Genomic DNA, 18,538 nt, shown 5'->3' on the forward strand with positions numbered 1-18,538 from the left:
ACAGCTAATTTATGGATCGTACCATGGTCTGGACTGAAAGCCAAGAGTGCACTTGACTGTGAGATGTACAGAGAGAGTTGACTGCTGAGGGCAGAGAAACAGAGTGAGAAGGCAGAAAGCAGAAGCTTTGAGGCAGCAGAAGCCACAAGGGAAGAGTGGACTAGTGACTGGAAGTGGCAGGAGCCACAGAAGTAATGACAGAGAGTTGCGAAGTCAGCAGAACAATAGCAGATCAACAAAGGGAGCTGCTGAGGCCCGGCTGCGGGTCCCTGCTCTCCTCAGGCCTCCTGAATCCTGACCCACACTGCCAGCGGTCACCAAGTTCAGCGCTGACACCTGGGAGCAGAGAGAAGGGCCCTGCAGTCTGGCTCTCAGGACATCTAGTTCATGAGGTCATCTTCAGCGTCTATGGTCGCTGACCAGTGGGCTCTTGGGGTTGTGGCAGGGGTGGCAGAACTATTGTCCTGCCAGCATTGCCCAGTGGCTCCTCCTCACGGCCCTGCAGCTGCCTGAGGAGCTTTTTCCAGCCCCTCTCCTCCAGGCTACTGCCTCATCCCCCGATACTTGGAGTTTTGTGGAGGGACAACTCAAAGTAGGAAATTCTGAGGTTGCTCAAGAGGCCCCTGAGGGACAGCTGGGGACTTGGAGGGACCCAGAGTCATCATACAGAATTTCGAATTAAAGGAATCTAGGAAATCTTCAGGTTCACCCCATTTCCACTCTAGAGGATGGGAAAAGGAGACCCCAGTTGGGCCAACTTTGCTGAGGGTGACCAGCCAGCTGGCAGCCCGTGGCTCTCCTTTGAGAAGCCCAGGATACTCCAGACGGTGGGCTGGGCTCTGAAATTCCACTGGCTGCCCCCTCAGGGCTCTGTGTCCCTGGGCCTGGGGCAGCTCTGGACCTCAGCATTTGTGTGGTTGATCTGAGTCCTCATGGGCCTCATCTGGAATGGGAACTGGACAGAAGCCAGAAAAAGCAGAAACCCTTTGGAAAGGAGTGGGTGGAGGCCTATCAACCTTCGCCAAAAGGGCCAGTGGCTCTCCAAAGTGCAAGTTCATCTCCACACACCCTGTAATGTCACATTTTAACTGGGCCCCTAGACAAGGCCCAGGGAAGGCGTTCTGAAGCGGTTATTCCAGGCATCAGTGTGAGGAGTCAGTGGGCTGCTATTCCTGGCCCCTGAAATCACAGCTTCTGGGCAGTGGCCGTCTCTGCTTTGGGGAAATGTGCCTGCCCTCACAGGTTCCAAACCCCCAGCTGGGAAATCCAGTGGAGGATGGAGGCCTGGGAACTGCCCCCTGAGGCTCTGACCCCATTAGGTGACCCTCAGCTCCTGGCAGGACTTCTTCAGGACCCCAAGTCCATATATATTTCACGTATTTCTTTCACATGTTCACGTTAAGTGATAGTTTGGGATATCCAGAACCAAATCCCAACATGCTTTGGCCATCAGCCACCCAGCCTGATGGAAATATTTACATGGGGTGGTTAAGCACATAGATGCTGACTCCAGATAGCACGGGTTCAAATCCCAGCTCCGCCACTTAAAAGATGAGTGATTTTGGACAAATTACCTAACCTCGGCTGTAAGTAGTCATGATAAAAGTATCCCCCAGGGCTGTTGGGAGCATACATTTAATTAATTCAACAAAGGCACTTAGAACAGTTCCTGGCTACAGGAAGCACTGGGGCAGCTGCAGCTGTTGCGGGTTGTTCCTGTACGTGCTGCCAGAGTGTCCTTTGGTCTCTGGACCTGTAGGGGAAGCAGTGTGCACCGGACACCCAGGACACTCAGAGGGCACGGGGCCAGGCAGCTGCAGAGAACAGGGTGGGGTGGGGGCAGAGTTGGTGCCGGCTCCCGCCCAGCCTCCTGGTCTGCTGTGACTCCTGAGCCCTTCTGAGGAGCAACCTCTTGGGTTGCCTCCTTACCGCACCCCCCTCCCCCAAAGGAGCCAGCCTGGGATGGACATAGCCTCTCTTTAATGGAAGTCATGAGTGCTTCAACATAGGAGAACAGCTTGGACAGGGAGGTGTGGCCTGGGCAGCAGGTCAGGCTCCTCCTCTGCCATGGTCCCAAGGGGGAATGGGTGTGCTGGCTGGGGGCTCAGAAGATGTCGGGGACGATATAGTCAGTGTGAACACCGTCGATCAGCCCATCCCCATTGTTATGGATGAACCAGCAGGTCACCTCAGCCCCATGTCGGGGGTCTTTGCTGTAGTCTTTTTGCAAGCCCCTGAGGAGAGACAAGCCAGCTGGGGTCACCTTTGGGATCTGGCAGGGCTGCACCGCCACAGGAAGCCCACCTCAACCCTGTGACACCTGGAGGAAGGCCTGGAGCAACGATGGGGAAGGCCAAGGGCAGAGATGCTGAGAGAGCAGCCCACCCACCTGGTGACCGTCAGCCGCCGTTTCTTCACCACCATTGTGGCGTCTGTCTTTGTGGGGTCAGAGCCTGGGTGGAGGTCGAACACTTTATAATCAAAGGGATGGAAGAATTGTCCTGGAAAGGCATATGGGAGACAGCAGTTACCATCGAGGGCCTTGCTGCCTTGTACTCAGTAGGTGCTCACTGGAGGCTTAGAGAGTTGCTTAAACAATTGTTTTTCAAGGGCTTGACTGTTTCTATAAATTTTGGCATCAAAAGCCAGCTTTAGTTCACTTGCTTATAAAGAAGCAGATATATTGCCTGGTGGTTGTACCTCCTGTCTTTTTGGACCAATTCCAAAGGAATCTGGCTGGGGAGAGAGGGTTGAGGGGTAGAGAACAGGGTCTGCAGGAAGGCCACAAGGAGAAGCAGTGTGGCCGATGACCCATCCCACTCAGGAGGTCTCTGGGAGTCCACTGGACCTTTCCATTTGCTAATCAGACTTCTCCTTACTCGCTCCCAGGCTCACTTAACCTTTAGCTTCGTTGTGTTTGATTGCAGCCTTTTTGCGGGACAAGCCTTCACCGGGACCCTCTTTGGAGCTCTGAGCCTTGTAGGCTGCGTTGGAGGTGGGCCTACCCTGGTGACCCACTGCGAAGCTGACCCAGGGTAAGTCCTCTGGTTTCAACACCCCACTCCACAGCTCTGCGCGCCTAGCCAGCCGTACCCAGCAGCCCATGTGTCCGTGCTGACATCCGGTGACTATCCAGCACGTAGAAGCCCAGGAAGTCCTGGCAGATGGCACTCCCCTTCCATACTCGGTGCAGGACGACCTCGAAGGTGCCCCCGTCCTCCACGGACACCACCAGGTTCCTCTTCCTGTTGATGGTCACCACCACCCTGTGGGGTCAGGTGCCATGAGGGCAAGTGTGGCTGCACTGCACCCCCTCCATTCAGCTGCTCTTGTCCTTGAGACCCAGCTCTTATGAACCCCTCTCCCCGCAGGGCGTTGACGGTTACCTGCTCCATGCTCCTTCCCACTTGTTGCTATTGTGTATGGGGCCCTTACAATGTGCTAGGCCCTGTGCTAAGCCCTCCACGCAAACTGCATCATTCAATTCCCACTCTGATCCTGTGAGGACTGAGGCTCAGAGAGGTTAAAAAACTTGCTCAAGGTCACACAGCTGGTGAGGGACAGAGCCAGGACTTGGACTCCAGCCTGTCTATTACGAGTCTGTGTGCTTTGACTCCCACTTATCATCTGTGTGCTCCATACCGGACTCTGCCCACCTCTTCCTATAGCTCTGCTGCCCAGCAATGGGCTCTGGTGCTCAGCAGAGTTTGTTGAACGAATGAATGAGTGAAGGAAGGAAGAAACACTAAACAACGCATACTAAGACAGGGGCTGAAAGAGAAACCTAGAGAGCGCTGGAGTTCAGCAGAGGAAGGGACTAGGATGGCTTCAGGGAAGAGGTGGCCAATGCGCTGGGCCTGGGAAGATGAGTCAGCTTGGTTTGATGGAGATAGGGGTGGACTGCAGGGTGAGGGTGCCACGGGAGCACAGACGTCCAGGCAGCTGGACCCGGAGCACGTGTCCAGCAATCAAGGGAAATTGGGAGTCAGGGGTGGGGAATGGTCCACGGGGGCCCGACATGTCTGCATAGCCTACGCGAAGGCCACATGGACATCACACACTGACACAGCTCGGGGAATGAGGGCCCAACAGGCTCGGGCAGCAGAGCTGGCTCTGGGGCTTCGTGCCTTGGTCTTCACCACACCCACCCCCGCCTCTCCTCCCAGGCCCCGGCCCCAGCCCGGTTACTCATTCTGCCGCAGTGAGGCCTGGTCCCTCCAGGAGAATATGGGTCCGCCGGAGCCAGGGTTCAGCGTAATGTTCTGAGGAGTCACTTCCAGCTGGAAGCCTGTTGCGGGGTTTGCGATCCCCAGCCGCCCGAAGTACGTGCCCTCATGCTTCCCAGGGCTCCTGGCCTCGTTGCCAATTAGCTGGCCATTCACTGAGAAGCCTGCAGTGGGGTGAGGGGCCATCCGGGTCAGGGCGGCCCAGCTCTCCCTAGAACCCCACCAGCCGGTCTTTGCTCCTGCCGCCCCTATGCCCACCCTCTTTGGGCTCTGATGGCCTCACCACCCAAGGGGAGGGGCCTTCAGGACAGGTGCAGGCCACTCTCAGCACTGCCTCCCTCCCCTCCTGCCACACTAACTCTCTGAGACTTAGCCCTCGGTTCTGGGCCCTGAAGGAGGTGTCGCCTCCCCGAGGACAGGCCTTGGGCCTGCTCCTTCTCTGTGGACCCAGGCCCTGACACAGGGCAGGTCACAGTAGGTGCTGCAGGTCGGCCTCTCCACATAAGCCTCCTCTGAACTGAGTAGCCAAAAGCCCCCTCCCTGTCTTCACTATCCCAACACAGCACGTCTCATGCTCGGAAATTATCAGCTAAGAATTTGTTCACCTGTTTATCTCCCTTCTCTAAACTCCACAAGAGCAAGGACTTTGTCTTGGTTCCCACTGTGTCCCCAGACCTTAGGATGTGCTCAACAAATATTAGCAGATGGCCTGACTGGACTGGGAGGGTGGGAGAAGTGGCCGATAGATGGAGAAGGCATTGTTCCCATCACCTGAGCCCTGCTGGGGAGGTGGGCTCCAAGACCCCTGCAGCCATGTGGGGGGTGGGGGAGGGGGTGTGGCAGGGCCACTGCATCATTTATAGGATTCAGTACAAAATGAAAACGAGGGCCCTCTCATTCAAAAATTGTTAAGAATTTCAAGATGCAACAGCAAAACATTCAATCAAGCATGGAGTCCTTCCAAGGGCAGTGTCCTGTGCACCTGCACAGGTCACATGCCCATGAAGCAGGCCCTGTATAGGGCCCAGGCAGGTGGATGGGGCATGAAGGAGGCAGGCTGAGCCCAGCCAGGTGGCGGGTACACAGGGTGAGGGGAGTGGAGGCCACAGCCACTGTCCTTCCTGTTCAAGGCTGAACGTTGAGGACAGAGGAGCCCAGGCCCCACCCTCTCTGGCAGAGGGCATAATGTCACCCGTACCTGTGTCAGGGTCCTGCACCAGGCTCAGGACCACACCAGGCTCCTCGTTGATATTGAAGCACAGAGTGTCCTCTTTCTGGGGCACGTGGATGAGGAAGTGGGGGTCAGTGTCCACTGGGGGCACAGCATGGAGTCTATTAGATTGGGTATTAGGCACATGGGGCTGGCTTGGGAGAAGGGTTCAGTCAGGCAGGGGTGTCCCTCAGACCCTCCCAAGGACTCACCGCCAGTCACTTGGTTTGGCAAATGCCGGACCTCGGAGCTAGGGCGCGTTGGAGAAGGCTGCGAGGCCAACAGCATGAAGGCTGACGGGCAAGAGTGAACGGCACTTAGAAGGGCCTTACCTGGAGCTGCTGCCTCCTTTTCTGAGGCCCCTCCCACCCAGGCGGGCTGGCCTGAGGCCACAGGGGCTGGAGTGGACACAGAGCCTTTGATGACTCTCCGGATGTGGGAACGGAAGTTTGGCCCAGCACAGTGGCCTGGCCCCCTCTCGGTCTCCTTTCCTGGGAACCGGGAGGGGCTGGTGGCATAGGGGTGGAGAGGCCAGGCCAGGTCAGGGGGAGCGTTCTGACGGTTCCCAGTAAGAGGCAACGAGGAACGCTGGAGCAGAGGAAGAAAACCTTAGGCTATCATTTCCTCGTCAGGCAGATAGGTGATGACCCGGGCTCTGCTCAGGACTGAATGCACAGCCTGAGAGGTGGCCATGTGTGGAGTAGAGGGGTAGAGACCTGCGTCATCAGGATGGCTGCCACTTACTCTTTCCGGGTCCCACCATCTCTGTAGAGGACAACGATAGAGGACAGCATCACCCTCCCCACTCCACACGAAAGGCACGCGCCTCATTCCCCGAGTGCAGCTGGGTCCGGAGGCCAATCAGGCCTGGGCCCGCCCTCCTCCTGGGGGTCCCAGCCCTCTTCCTGGGGGTCCCAGCCCTCTTCCTGGGGGTCCCAGCCCTCCTGGTAGATGGACGCTCACACGTAGGGCCCCTAAGGAGGCCGGGGAGTGGAGGGGTTCAGGCTGAGCTAGAACTCCCCGAGCACACAGGAGGCAGCAACTAGTTTGCAGCAAAGTAGGGAAGGGCATCTCGGGGAAGGAAGAGACCAAGAAAGGGTGGAGCAGGGCGGGGGGCGGGTGCTATGTGCCTGGTGGCTGGAGCACGTGCCACTTGCCCAGCCACCCGGAGCCCCTTGCTGAAATCAACGTGATTTAAAAACTCACCCAAGGGCAGAGAATCTGGAAAGGAGAGGAAAGGAAAGAGAATTAACGCCCAGGAGATTTTTGGCTCTCAGAAGCCTCCCCATGCCCACAGCCTCCCCTCTGCCAGCCCATACCCTCCAGGGGCTTGTCAATGAGGGGCTCCAGGCCGTCTTGGTCCGCCATGCCCCTGATGGTCATGGAGGTCAGCGGGGTCACAAACTGATAGTCCACCGACATCTTTAGGACCTTGGCTGACACGTTGGCCTTCTCTGCCCCCTCCAACTTCATCCTGCCAGACAGACAAGGGTTCCAAGCCCACAGCTTGGATGACAATGGACTTGCACTCTCTCGTCCTTTCCTTCCTTTGTTAACTCTTTCAGCAAACGTTTACAAGTCCCCTGCAGTGCCCCCGCCCAGGGGCTGTCTTCAAGGACCTCATGATTTAAAGGCCTCCCTCAGAGAAAACCTGGAGGTCTGGCAGGGCTGGGGGATGTGCCTCAGAAATACAGAGAATTCAATAGCTGTGAGATCCTGGCAAGTGGTCTAACCTCTCTGAACCTCGATTTGCTTGGCACATTGTGAGGATTAAATGAGTGTGTCTGGACACAGCAGCCCTGCAGTACAGGGAAGCCTCCCCCACAGCGGCTCAGTGGGGGCAAAAGGGGCTGCCCTGTGCCCCCAGCAGGCCCTGACCACACTACTGACTGCCTGGTGGATATTAACTCAGCGAGCAAACTCAAGAGGCTGGTAAATCTGACCTGCTTGCAACCTCCAAGGTCTAGAACCGCCCCTCTGTAGTCCAAAGGCCCAGGGCTGGGGGGGATGTGTGTGCTCTGGGGTGGTCATGCCCCTCCACCTCCCCCCGGCAGCCGCCGGGCTGGTACCGCTTGGCCAGCAGCTCCTGGATGGTGAGGTAGGCCCACAGGCGTTCGACGTGGTTCTCCAGCATGTGGCCCCGCTCTCGGAGCAGTTTCTTCATCTCTTCCTCGTCCACCAGGCAGGTCGTCTTGAAGTCTTGGCCCTCCTGAGGGAGGCAAGGGAGAGAGAGGTTGTGCGCCATGAGGGGCTCTGGGGGAGCCCGATGTTGTCTGGTCTCTGCAGCTCTGTTCTGAGCATCCTACCCGCTGCCTTTCCTGAGCCTGCTCCCCTTGTCCTCTTCTATCCATCCGTTCCTTCCACAAAAGTTACTAAGCACCCTCTGTGAGCCAAGTTGGGCCAGGCCCTGGGGATCCCAGGGATGGAGGATCAGGCCCTGCCCTCATGGAGTTGCTCTCTCTGGGGGATGCCAGCAGGCACCTAGCCGATCCACCATGTAGCTGTTTCCACCACACCCCACTCTTCCGTATGCCCACCGCGGCCCCGTGCACCATTCAGCTTGCCACAGCTCACAAATGCACCTTCTCTCCCCAGCTACAGTAACGGGGGCACCTCTTCCCAAGGGCACCCCATGTACCAGGCACTGCATAAGCCTATTATGTGGATTATTTCGTTTACTCCACACAACTCTGCAGTACATTGTTAGCCCCATGGTACCAAAAGTCCTAGAGAACTGGACCCATTTGATCAATGTCACCCAACTGCAGCCAGGGTCTAGCTCAGCTTTCCTCACTCAAAGCCTGAGTCCTGAACCCTCAACTACACTGCATGGCTAGAGTCCAGGTCTCCGTGACACTCCCCCCACCATACACACCGCAGTGTGCACACACACACAGACACCGCACCGTGGTGCAAAGCTGCATGTGCAGTAGGTGCTCAGGAAATAGTTGTCACTTGAGAAGAAAGAGGCTGGCCTCTCACACTCTCATGCTTTGGGAGGAATAACAGGTGGACCAGTTGGATACAACGGACTACAGCTAATCAAGGCCATGTTGGCACCACTCTAGCCTGCCCTCAGGATGCCTTCATTGGAAGAATGCTCAGCCCTGGGGTGTGTGTGACCTGCTGGGGTGAGGCACTGCTCTGGGAAAAGAGAGGCTGCTGGGGGCACAGGGGTGGGGAGCGGCGTAGGTTTGGAGTCTCTGGGTACCTCTCCACCCTCCGCAGCCCTCTGTTTACCCCATAGGCTTGCACGTCCGCCTTGAAGCTGCTCAGTTTGTGGTCAGCGATGCGCCCGGCCACTATGATCTCCGAGCCTTCGTAGTACTGTTTATGGTGGTGCTGGGTCAGGGCCAAGACAGCATCCCAGGGGTACTGCAACTCCACATCCCTCAGCAGAGGGTTGGCTACCTGCTCGTAGAAGCCCTGTGGGGGTGGGGGGTGCAGCCTCAGAGCTGGTGGGTCATCCTAGGCATCCAACAGGAAACCCACTCACAAAGTGGGGTGTTGGGATCCCTACTTTATAGAAGGAATTGCAGGCTCAGGGCTTAAGTAACTGGTTCGAGGTCACACAGCTAATTCGAACCCCAAACCAGAGCTTTATCTGCTCTGGGCTGATGGGTATGTGGCTGCCAAGGCCATGGTCTGGACCCATGGCATGACTTTGGGAGCAGGGGGAGGAGGAGACCTGCAGCTGCTGGGTGGCATCATGGTCCTCATAGATTCTCTGGACACGTCCATTGTTCTCCAGGGACATGACCTCCAGGAACTTCAAGTCCACATCATGGCCGAAACCCAAGTTGTAGAGTGGGAACTTGCCCCCGATGGCATCTTGGACGTTCTTGAGGATTTGGGTATGATCCGTCACCCCTGCAGCCACACAGCCAGGTAGGGACAGGACGCTGGCTCACAGGTGTGTGGGGCACGAGGGGACTTTGGGGCACCCTCCCTGGGGGCCAAGACTCCCATCTCAGACCATCTCCAGTCCCCACTGGCATCTTGAGGCAACGCCTCTTGCTGGCTCACCTGGGAGACTGCAACATCCATTCACAGAGCTCCTCGAAGACTTTGCCCATCTACATGGATCCATCGTGAGCAGATCTGATTCTGCTCTAAACTCATGGCTCCTTGCTTGGCCTGTGAGGTCCTGCTGACCTTTCCACCCTGTTTCACCTACTCTGCATACATTTCACCTACACTTCCCAGGCAGGCCCTGCCAGCGCACAAACCTTGTTTTGCTCAAGCTGCCCCTTCTGCCAGGGATCCCTTCCTGCTTCTCCTCCCCTCCTTCCAGATTGAGCTGAGGGGTCACTTCCTCCAAGAGGCCTTCTGAGACCCTGCCTGAGCCAGGTGCCCCTTGTCTGTGCTCCTTCGGCCTTCTCGCACGCTGTTCCTTCAGGGCCCTTGACAGAGCATCTGCTCCTGGGTCTGCCTCCCCCAACGGACCCTGGGCTCCTTAAGGGCAAAGACATGTCTTATTCTCTTGGTGTCTCTCCTTGGTCCCTAGTCCTGTGCTTGGCACTCAGTTAGTGCTGAATCCATAGTTCATTAAACTCAGCCTAGGGTCCTGCCCATCCTCCTGGGCCCTGTGCAACCCCGTGTCATGCAGAAACTTCCCCAGCTTCCCAACTCAGGACAGAACACCTTGGAGCTCCTGCAGACTTTGGGGTCTGAACTCTGCTTTTAAACCAGTGCTTGGCTTTGCCCTTAGCCTTTCTGCCCCCTGACAGCATCCCCATTGGTTGTATTTCCAAATTCAGCTTGAAGAATGCCTTTGGTAATGAAGAGATCACCACCTCCCAAGGTAGCCCTCGGGGCGTTTACCCTCTGTGGGCTCGCCATCTGTCAGCATGATGAGAATAGAGGCGTGGTTGCTGAGTTCTGGGAGGCTTCCCTGAGCTTTGTTCAAAATCTCAACTCCCTGGAGCAAACCTCCATTCAGGTTTGTAGCTGCAAAAAAGAGAAAGCAGATCAGTGTATGCCCTGAATCTGAGGGGACAGAAGTGACATAAAGGTGGCCCCAGACCCCTGCCCTTACACCCGGCCAGAGAGAAGTGCCGCACAAAGTTCCGAGCTGCGTCCAGATTGGCGGCAGATGCCTGCACCAGCGAGCCCCTCCAGGACTGCACTGCAGACCCAAAGAGGACCAGGTCGAAGTAGTCCCCTGGCCGCAAGTCCCCCAGGATTTTAAGGAGCGCCTCCTTGGTCTGTAAGGACAGGACAGTCAGTGGAAGGGCAGGGCCCTAGGACAGTACCTTCTGTCATCTCCAGATACCCAGTTCAGAGATCCACAGGGTAGAGTTACATGGTGGACAAGCAGAAGGGGATGGACAGGACAGCCAGGTGGTGCCAGGAGAGGAGCAGCCTACTGAGCTCTGGGATGTCTTGAGGGGGATGGAGAAGGCAAAGGGACCCAGTATGGGGAGGGGAAATGACCAGGAGTTCAAGGGGGTCAGGATTAAGACAGAGGACCCCAGGGGGCTGAGTTTCTAAAACTCTGATTGTCCAGCCATGCTTTCACTGCGCTATGGACAGGACACCCAGAACACTGTGGGAGTGGGCTGTGCCCTGCTGCAAGCCATCTTCCGGGACCACTGTAATCACCCCTGTACGCCTAGGGTACAGGTCTCATCTTGCAAGCATCCCCCATTGGTAAACCCCACAACCGTATGGGCACTGCATTTTACTCCCATTTTTGCCATTGAGGAAAAGTGAATGCACTTGCCCACGGTTGCACAGTGAGAAAGTGGCTGATTCCAGAGCCCCTGACCACTGGATATCCTGTTAAATTACCCTGCCTCTGACCAGGAGCAGAAGTCCCAAACCCAGACTCTGGAGGCAAAACCAGGGTGGGATGGGTGATGGGGCTAAAGAAGCTCCTGCTGGCTAACTGTTTAGAGCGGCAGTTTACCTGCTTCACTTTCTGGCCTTCCATGGAGGAGCTGATGTCAATCACAAAAACCACATTCTTGTTCAGTTTTGTCAGGTTTTGGGGAGCAAAGAAGTGGGCAAAGTGGTTATCGGTGACCTGAAACACAAAGGGACAAGTGAAGCCTCTCTCTCAGGCACCCTGCCCACCCTCTGAGACTTGGGCAAGAAGCTTCCAGCTCACCAGGAGGTCACAGGCCTTGTCCCGATTGACATCGTAGGTCACCTTGAAGTCCCCATTCAGCAAGGTCGTAGAGCATGTGGGGCAGGATTGCTGCTGGCCCACTGTGGGACGGAAAAGCACATGACCCTGGAACCATCAAAGGTGTGAGGCATTACTGGTTTGCAACGACAACGTAAGGTGTGTGTGTGTGTGTGTGAGTGTGGTGCACAGGCATAGGAATGAGTCTAGTGGGCCCCTCGCCCTGCTGCTAAGAGCATGCACCGGTGGGTGGTAGGAGAGAAGACCTGTTTCTTTGCTCACATGCTTCTAAATCATTGGGATTTTCTATAAGCATCATCACTTTGGATACACAATAAAAACAAAATAATAGCAGCATGAGAAGCATCAGCAACTCACACTGTCTAGTGAAAAAAGCAACACTGTGCTAGAAAATGAAACCTGCCTGGATAGACAAAGAGAAGGAAGAGCCCAGAGTGGGAGCTGCGGTCTGTTTGGACTTGGTGCTGGTGTTCAGGGAAATTGGGGGTGGTTTGTACTCAATACATTTCTATACTTTTGTACTTTCCACATTTTCTTTAAAGATGCTTTTCTTTTTACTTTTTGTTTATTATAAAAGTAAAATATCCTCATTAAAAAGAAATTTGAAAATTATTAGGAAGACAAAGACCATCCCCTTGGTCCCCTACTGAAAGCAAGCATGTTTTCTAACACTCTGGGGTATCATATTTTGTTTCAAAGGAACCCCTTCAAAACTGTAGGAAACATTTCTTTAAGTGAATTGTTATGGAGCCACTACCAAAGGTGGGTGGGAAATAAACAGTTTGCTCCTGGCTCCAGTTGAGGGCAAGTTAGGAAGCAGGGCACTAGCTGGGTATCACCCGCTCATATGCCACACTCCTCAGGACCTGGGGTAGGGGCAAGCAGGGGGCTTCTGGGATTCCCACAGATGGGTGGGAAGTGACAAGTGGCAAGTGGCTGGGTAGGCCAAAGGCCTTTCCAAACTTCATCATGTTTCCAAGAACACTGGGGCTTGGAATCCTGAGGTTTGCACATGTGCCTTATATTTCCATGAATGCTTTCCGGTTGGGATGAGACAGGCAAAGAGGAAACTGAGACTTAAGCAAGCCAGCAGCTCACCCCAGACCAGGCAGCCGTTGTAGGCGCCCTCCCCAGCCTCAGCACACAGGCTTTTGCCAAGCGGCTCTGAGAATCAGGAGTGCTAAGTTCCCCTCTCTCTCTCCCTTAGGGTGGCCTGCAGCCCTTGTCTGCAGCCATGCTGAGAAGTCTCTGAGGACTCAGCCATCCCACGCACCTCTTTCCCTGAGAAGGACTTCTTGATGAGTTGGGCGGCCAGTTCCTTGGGGAGGAAGGAGGCCTGGGCATCCAGCTTGCTGATCCCCCGGGGCTCAAAGATGTCCACGTCGATCTGTGGCATTGAAGCAGTTCCTGTACCAAGGCTCCCATTTGGGAGCCATCATCAAGTCTCAGCCAAGAGCCAATGTATATCCTGACCACCTACTGTGTGCAACACCCACCCAGCTCTCAGCACAGGGCCTGGCATGTTGTAGGCACTCCAAAAATATTGGCCAAATGAAAATGTGTGTGCCTGAGCCCCTCAACTCGGCCACCACTAAGGTGCCAGTAACAATGACAGCCCCTCAGGCTGCCCAGGACTTCCTGGTTTACAAACTCCCTGGACATTCAGTATCTCTCATGATCCTTGTGGCAGTTCTGGGACACGCAAAACCCCCATTTGACAGATGAGCAAGCCAAGGCTCAGAAGAAGGAGGAGGTTGGAGGGTTCAGGGAGCTCCCTGCCCACGAACAGCCATCAGAGCCCACCCTAAGGAGTCAGTCCTCTCCCTGTGTGCTCAGGCCCAGGGCTGCACATGGTGGGTGCCGAACCAACGCTCAGAGCCGCAGAGAGGGAGAGGCAGGAGCCCAGCTCCTGAGACCTTGCCTGCATGTGGTCACCAGCGATCTACCTCAAAATGCTGCACCAGCTGCTTGGGCTTGACCTTGATGACAATGTCATACTGCATAAGCTTTCGCCTCAGCACCTCCTCGTAGGTCAGCCGGAACGTGGCCTTGCTCCGGGGACCGATGGTGACCTGGATGGCAAACCGCTCCATCGTTCTCCCTGAGGCCCTGGATGTGCCACCAATGGCAACAGCAAACAGTCAAATGGTAAGTGATATGGAGGTCCTTGTCACCTAAAGCATGGCCCTCAGAGTCAGTTTCTCTTATTTTCGTGCTGTTCCCAGCTTTCCTTGACCCTCACCCTTTTCTTAGCTGGCTGGCCAGGGTCAGGGCCCCACTTCTCCAGAGGCCTCGTCCAGTGCACCTGTGCCAGCAGTGGATTTGGGCAGTTTGCTCCCTTCCCATCAGCCTGGGCTGCCCTCCACCCAAGGCATCCATCCTGGCAGGGGAGGGCAGCACCAGGGATTGGGCCAGCAGGGCCCAGAACTCACCTGACAAGGCCGGCGTTCTCTCCTGAGATGGCCGCTTTCCGGTACTGCTTCCATGCAGTCACTTTGTCCTTTATGTCCCCAAGGAATGCATTTTCACCAGCTGTGCTACAGGGAGGAAGACGCCCTCAGGGAGGTGCCCCTTCCCAACCACACAGGGCCTTCATATTGGAGGTGCTCCCAGCCCAGGCACTAAGGAGGCCCTGTCCAGGTGAGCACTTGTGAGAGGGCATCTCCTGCCGGCCTCCTGCTGCCCCCAGAGCTGCTCAGGGAGGTGGGCAGCCACAGCCACAGAGTCCAGCAAGAAACCGTGGGTGCCAGCCTGTGCTCCTTGGGCCCTAGGCTGAAAACACACTGTCAGAGGCTCTAGTTTGCTCTCTAAGATGGGTGCCCAGAGCAGACCTAAAGGGCTTTTCAGTCCTTCAGAGCTGGGGCTGGCCTGTGGCCCTTGGGGACGAGGGGATGGGCTGCCCTGTTGGGCCACTCAGAGCCATGGTTTCGGTCTGGGCCTGGTGAACCAGGCAGGCACGCACATAGCAAAGTCGCTGATGAAGGCCGTCCTGGGGATTTCCACATCGAAGGCCACTTCCTTGGCTTCGTCAGCGTTGTTGACCACTTGGCTGGTGATGACACAGTGGGCAAAGCGAGAGGTGACTTTGCAGTTGACTTTCAAACTTCGGATGACTACGCCATCGACAGCCTAAAGTGGGACGTGCGGGAGGTGGCTGGGATGGGGGCTCAGCCATGGAGACCTCGGCACCCAGCTCTGACACAGGTGCTGTCCCTATGCCTGAGGCCATGCCGTGGGGCCTGCGGGGGTGGGCAAGCCCCCATCTGGAGGAGGCGGGAGTCTCTCTGCCCAGGGGCACACCTCGAAGCCCAGGGGAAACAGACTGTAATAAAGGCCCACCCCAGACCCCTGTGCTGAGATCCTCACTCACTGTGTCCAAAGCCGGTCGCTTCTGTAAAACAAAACCGGGACAGGTGTGAGTGCGGGAGCTCGGGGGACCAGGGCCTATCCGTTAAGGGACAGGAGTGGGACATAGCCTGTGTCCTCGACGCCTTGGCCTCACTTCCCCCATGCTGCTGGGAGGTCCTCTCCATTCAGAGGAGGTCGAGGTGGGTGGGGAGAGCCCCGGTCTCTGGAGCCCCTTCCAGGCTCAGCTGCCTGTTTCTGGCCCAGGGGTTTACCCACATACCTTGCTGCCTTTGGGACCGTGTGTGGGTGAACCCTGAGCGGGCATGGCCTGCAGGGTGAGCAGGGACGCCAGGCACACACACAGCAGCCCCCGAATCCCCATCGTGCCGTGCATGGCCTCAAGGCTTCTGCTGCCTGTCACTTCACTCAGACCATTAATCAATAAAATGCTGGATAAACATGGATTAAACATTAGACAAGGTAAAGGCAAATATTACAATTTGGGGGATGACAAATAGTGAAAGCTTTCTTCTTAGGGGGATTCCCAGCTGTGCAAACTCCTGACCAGACTCAGACTGTGCCCCTTGGTTAGAGCTACACTTAGCCGCCATGAATTGTGAAGACCCAGACAGCTCATTTAATCCCGGCTCCGTGGCACAGGGCCAGCACCAGTGATACTGGGGCAGGCATCAAGAAGCCACAGTTAAAAATGGATTTCTCAACTTCGTTAGGTGTTCCTTTCAAAATTCTTTAAGCATCAACACACTTTTCAGACAGTCACACTTTGGCCAGGGAGGCAGATACGGTGGCTTACAAAGCGTCCGCCCACGTCCTTGTTTCTGATGGCACCAACTCTAGCAGTTCTGCCAGAGGCGATCTGGACAGTTCTGGGGATACTTAATGGGTGACACACCCTTTAGGTCAGTCAGCTTTGTAAAGAAGAGCAGAAGTAAGCCTCCTCATTCCAGGACATAGTGGAGACAAAAGATGAATGCTATGCTTTCATGATGAAGGACAGACTATAAGCCATGCGTGGATCTCAGCCCTTTATGATCTAATTTTATCCTCAGGGTGTCTCTGGGACGTTGGTCCCACAGCAAATGAAAGAGCAGGTATTCAAACCCAAATCTTTCAGACTCCAAAGCCCAAGCCTATCATGTAATGACAGAAATGTCCTCTGCATTATTAGGAAGAAAGAAGAAGCAGTCAAAGATCCCAGAGACCCATCTTGTAGCTGCAGTTTCTTAAGTTTTGTGCACAAACCCTGTCTGTCCCCCACAAGCCATACACACTGGGCAGACATGGCCCCTGGTCAACCCACTGTGTGGCCCTGGTTGGGATGTACTGGCTGCTGTGACCCTGATATGATGAGGGGGTCCAGAGGCTTCTTTGATCTCTGTTTGCTTGTCCTGGACTTTGTCTCACAGAGCAGCTTCTGGGAAAGGACTTATTGTCCCCAGGCCAGAATACCCTTCTTACCTGTCTTCTGGCCTTTGTGGGAGATGAGATGGAGCAACGTGAAACTGTACATTAGGGGTTCTGTTGATTTTCTGCACCAGTATCGACCAAGCCCTGTGTTGGGTTGGGTATAGTGCCAGGCACTAGGACACCACAGTGATGAAGCTCAAGTGCCTCCCTGTGTTCAGTGAGCTAATGCCTTGGGAAAAGGAGTCAGACAAGTCAAATGAAGCCCAGTGAATCCCAAGAGTGGCCAGAAGCTAAAGAGGAGCCTGAGGAAGCTGTAGAAATCTGGAAGGGGTGGAGCTCATCCCCTGCAGGGCCTTGGAGAAGCCTCTCAGAGGAGGTGCCTAGCAAATAGAGTGGCGCTTGGGAAGGACAGGTGGGAAGGGGAGAAAGAGAAAAGCAGATGGGTAAGTGTGCAGCATGATTGGGGAAGGTACAGGTGTCTGTGATGGGAGCAGTACCTGATGAAGAGGTTGGGGAAGGAGGCTGGGAAATGGCTTGGGACCAACTGGCACAGGGGTCCCGTCTATTGAGTAGGAAACGCTAACAATATTTTGAGCAGGTGCATGGCAAGATCAAGACTGGGCTGTTGGGAGATGGCTAGTTCCAAGCCTGTGCCGTAGAGGTGATAGAAATGCACTTATATTGCATGGCCGGGAGAAAGGGCATGGGCAGTACTAACAGTGACTAGTACCTGGCCCACTTCTCAGCATCTTTTTTTTTTTTTTTTTTTTTTTTTGTGGCTGTACACGGGCCTCTCACTGTTGTGGCCTCTCCCGTTGCGGAGCACAGGCTCCGGACGCGCAGGCTCAGCGGCCATGGCTCACGGACCCAGCCGCTCCGCGGCATGTGGGATCTTCCCAGACCGGGGCATGAACCCGTGTCCCCTGCATCGGCAGGCAGACTCTCAACCACTCCGCCACTAGGGAAGCCCCAGAGTCATTATTTTAAAAGGCTGATCCACCTAGGCCTTTCCCTGCCTAACATACTTCCAGGTCTTGAGTGGTCTGACCCCTGCTGACCTCCATGTCACCTAGCCCATGGCCCTTTGGGTCTCACAGCTTCAACTATAGATACTGTTTCCTGATCCATGCCACAACCAATCCACTTTTTGCTAGTATAACTTCCTTGTTCCTGCTCCCTTCAGCCTATAAAAATCTTTCATTTTGTACAGCTCCTTGGAGCTCCTTTCTGTCAGCTAAATGGGATATGTTGCCCAATTCGTGAATCATTGAATGAAGCCGGTAAGATCTTTAAAATTTACTCAGTTGAAATTTGTTTTTTAACAGATTTGGTGGCAGTGGTGGGATCCAGAGGAAACTTCTGAGGGCTTTGAGGACAAGAAACACAAGCACTGGTACCCTCAAATCCTTTGAGTTCTCTTTATCGCCACTTCCAAAGGCCATGGGTAAGTTCCTCCTGGTTCTGAGCTCCATTCTCTTTGTGTCAAACTTCTGATTTAATTGGCTTTCCAGTCCGAGGCAGGTCAGCTTGAGCTAGCAGATGGTTCCACCCTGAACCCAAGCCTCTAGCCCTTGGTTTCGTCTACTGTTCTTTATTTGATTGGAATCCCAGTCCATCGTCCCCTTTGTTGGGGGTCTTCTGGTTCAGTCCTTTCCCTAGTCCCCAGTTCCACACTGGGAATTGCTGGTGGTGCACACAAGGCCTTCTCTTGGCCAGATTACTGTTAGTTTCTGTTAATGTGCACATGAGGTCAAGGCTGTTGCTAATACGAATCTTGGAAGCCAAAAGCCACAAAACTGGTGGGCACAGGTGGAGCACTTAAAAGCTGTTAGAGCACTCACCACCTAACTCTAAGACCCTAGTAATTATAATAAATTGGTCTCGGAAAGGGTTAGGTTGACACTAGGTCACCTGCCAACCACAAGAAAATTTCTGTGCAACAAGATCCACTGTAAAACACCACACAAACTCCAATCTGGCAGCACATCCCTCTCAGGTATTAATTTGGCTCCAAGAGACCCAAGACTTAGCTAAAGAAATGGGATTGAGTTTCAAATAATTGAGTGCGTCACCTTCTGGCACAACTGCTTATTTTATATCCAAGAACTGTGGTCCTGGAAGCTGTAAATATCTACAAAAATGGCAAAATCTTACAAAGACAATCTGGACTTACAA

The 18,538-nt window shown here is 54.9% G+C and overlaps 2 protein-coding genes across 2 annotated transcripts in view; one reads left to right on the top strand and one right to left on the bottom strand.

Annotated features, from left to right (window-relative positions):
* Window positions 1-2,031: 2,031 nt before the first annotated feature.
* ITIH1 (inter-alpha-trypsin inhibitor heavy chain 1) lies at window positions 2,032-15,329 on the bottom strand. Its single transcript, XM_059076028.2, has 22 exons — window positions 15,216-15,329; window positions 14,958-14,978; window positions 14,550-14,716; window positions 14,020-14,124; window positions 13,534-13,696; window positions 12,861-12,974; window positions 11,549-11,674; window positions 11,348-11,464; window positions 10,475-10,643; window positions 10,261-10,386; window positions 9,125-9,306; window positions 8,677-8,862; window positions 7,506-7,645; window positions 6,756-6,910; window positions 6,643-6,657; window positions 6,181-6,201; window positions 5,649-5,729; window positions 5,425-5,538; window positions 4,189-4,390; window positions 3,094-3,266; window positions 2,390-2,501; window positions 2,032-2,234 (listed from the first exon to the last, which is right to left on the bottom strand). Exons 1-22 carry the CDS (start codon window positions 15,327-15,329, stop codon window positions 2,105-2,107), a joined length of 2,733 nt encoding a protein of 910 aa, XP_058932011.2. The 3' UTR covers window positions 2,032-2,104.
* A 2,396-nt stretch (window positions 15,330-17,725) lies between these two features.
* The window catches only part of NEK4 (NIMA related kinase 4), a 58,261-nt gene continuing 57,448 nt past the window's right edge, over window positions 17,726-18,538 (top strand). The window contains exon 1 of the mRNA XM_067043991.1: window positions 17,726-17,807. The gene's annotated coding sequence lies outside the window, so the exon portion shown is untranslated. The remainder of the gene's footprint in view (window positions 17,808-18,538) is intronic.

The sequence above is a fragment of the Kogia breviceps genome, chromosome 10 (genome assembly GCF_026419965.1).
Source record: "Kogia breviceps isolate mKogBre1 chromosome 10, mKogBre1 haplotype 1, whole genome shotgun sequence".
Taxonomy (NCBI): Eukaryota; Metazoa; Chordata; class Mammalia; order Artiodactyla; family Physeteridae; genus Kogia; species Kogia breviceps.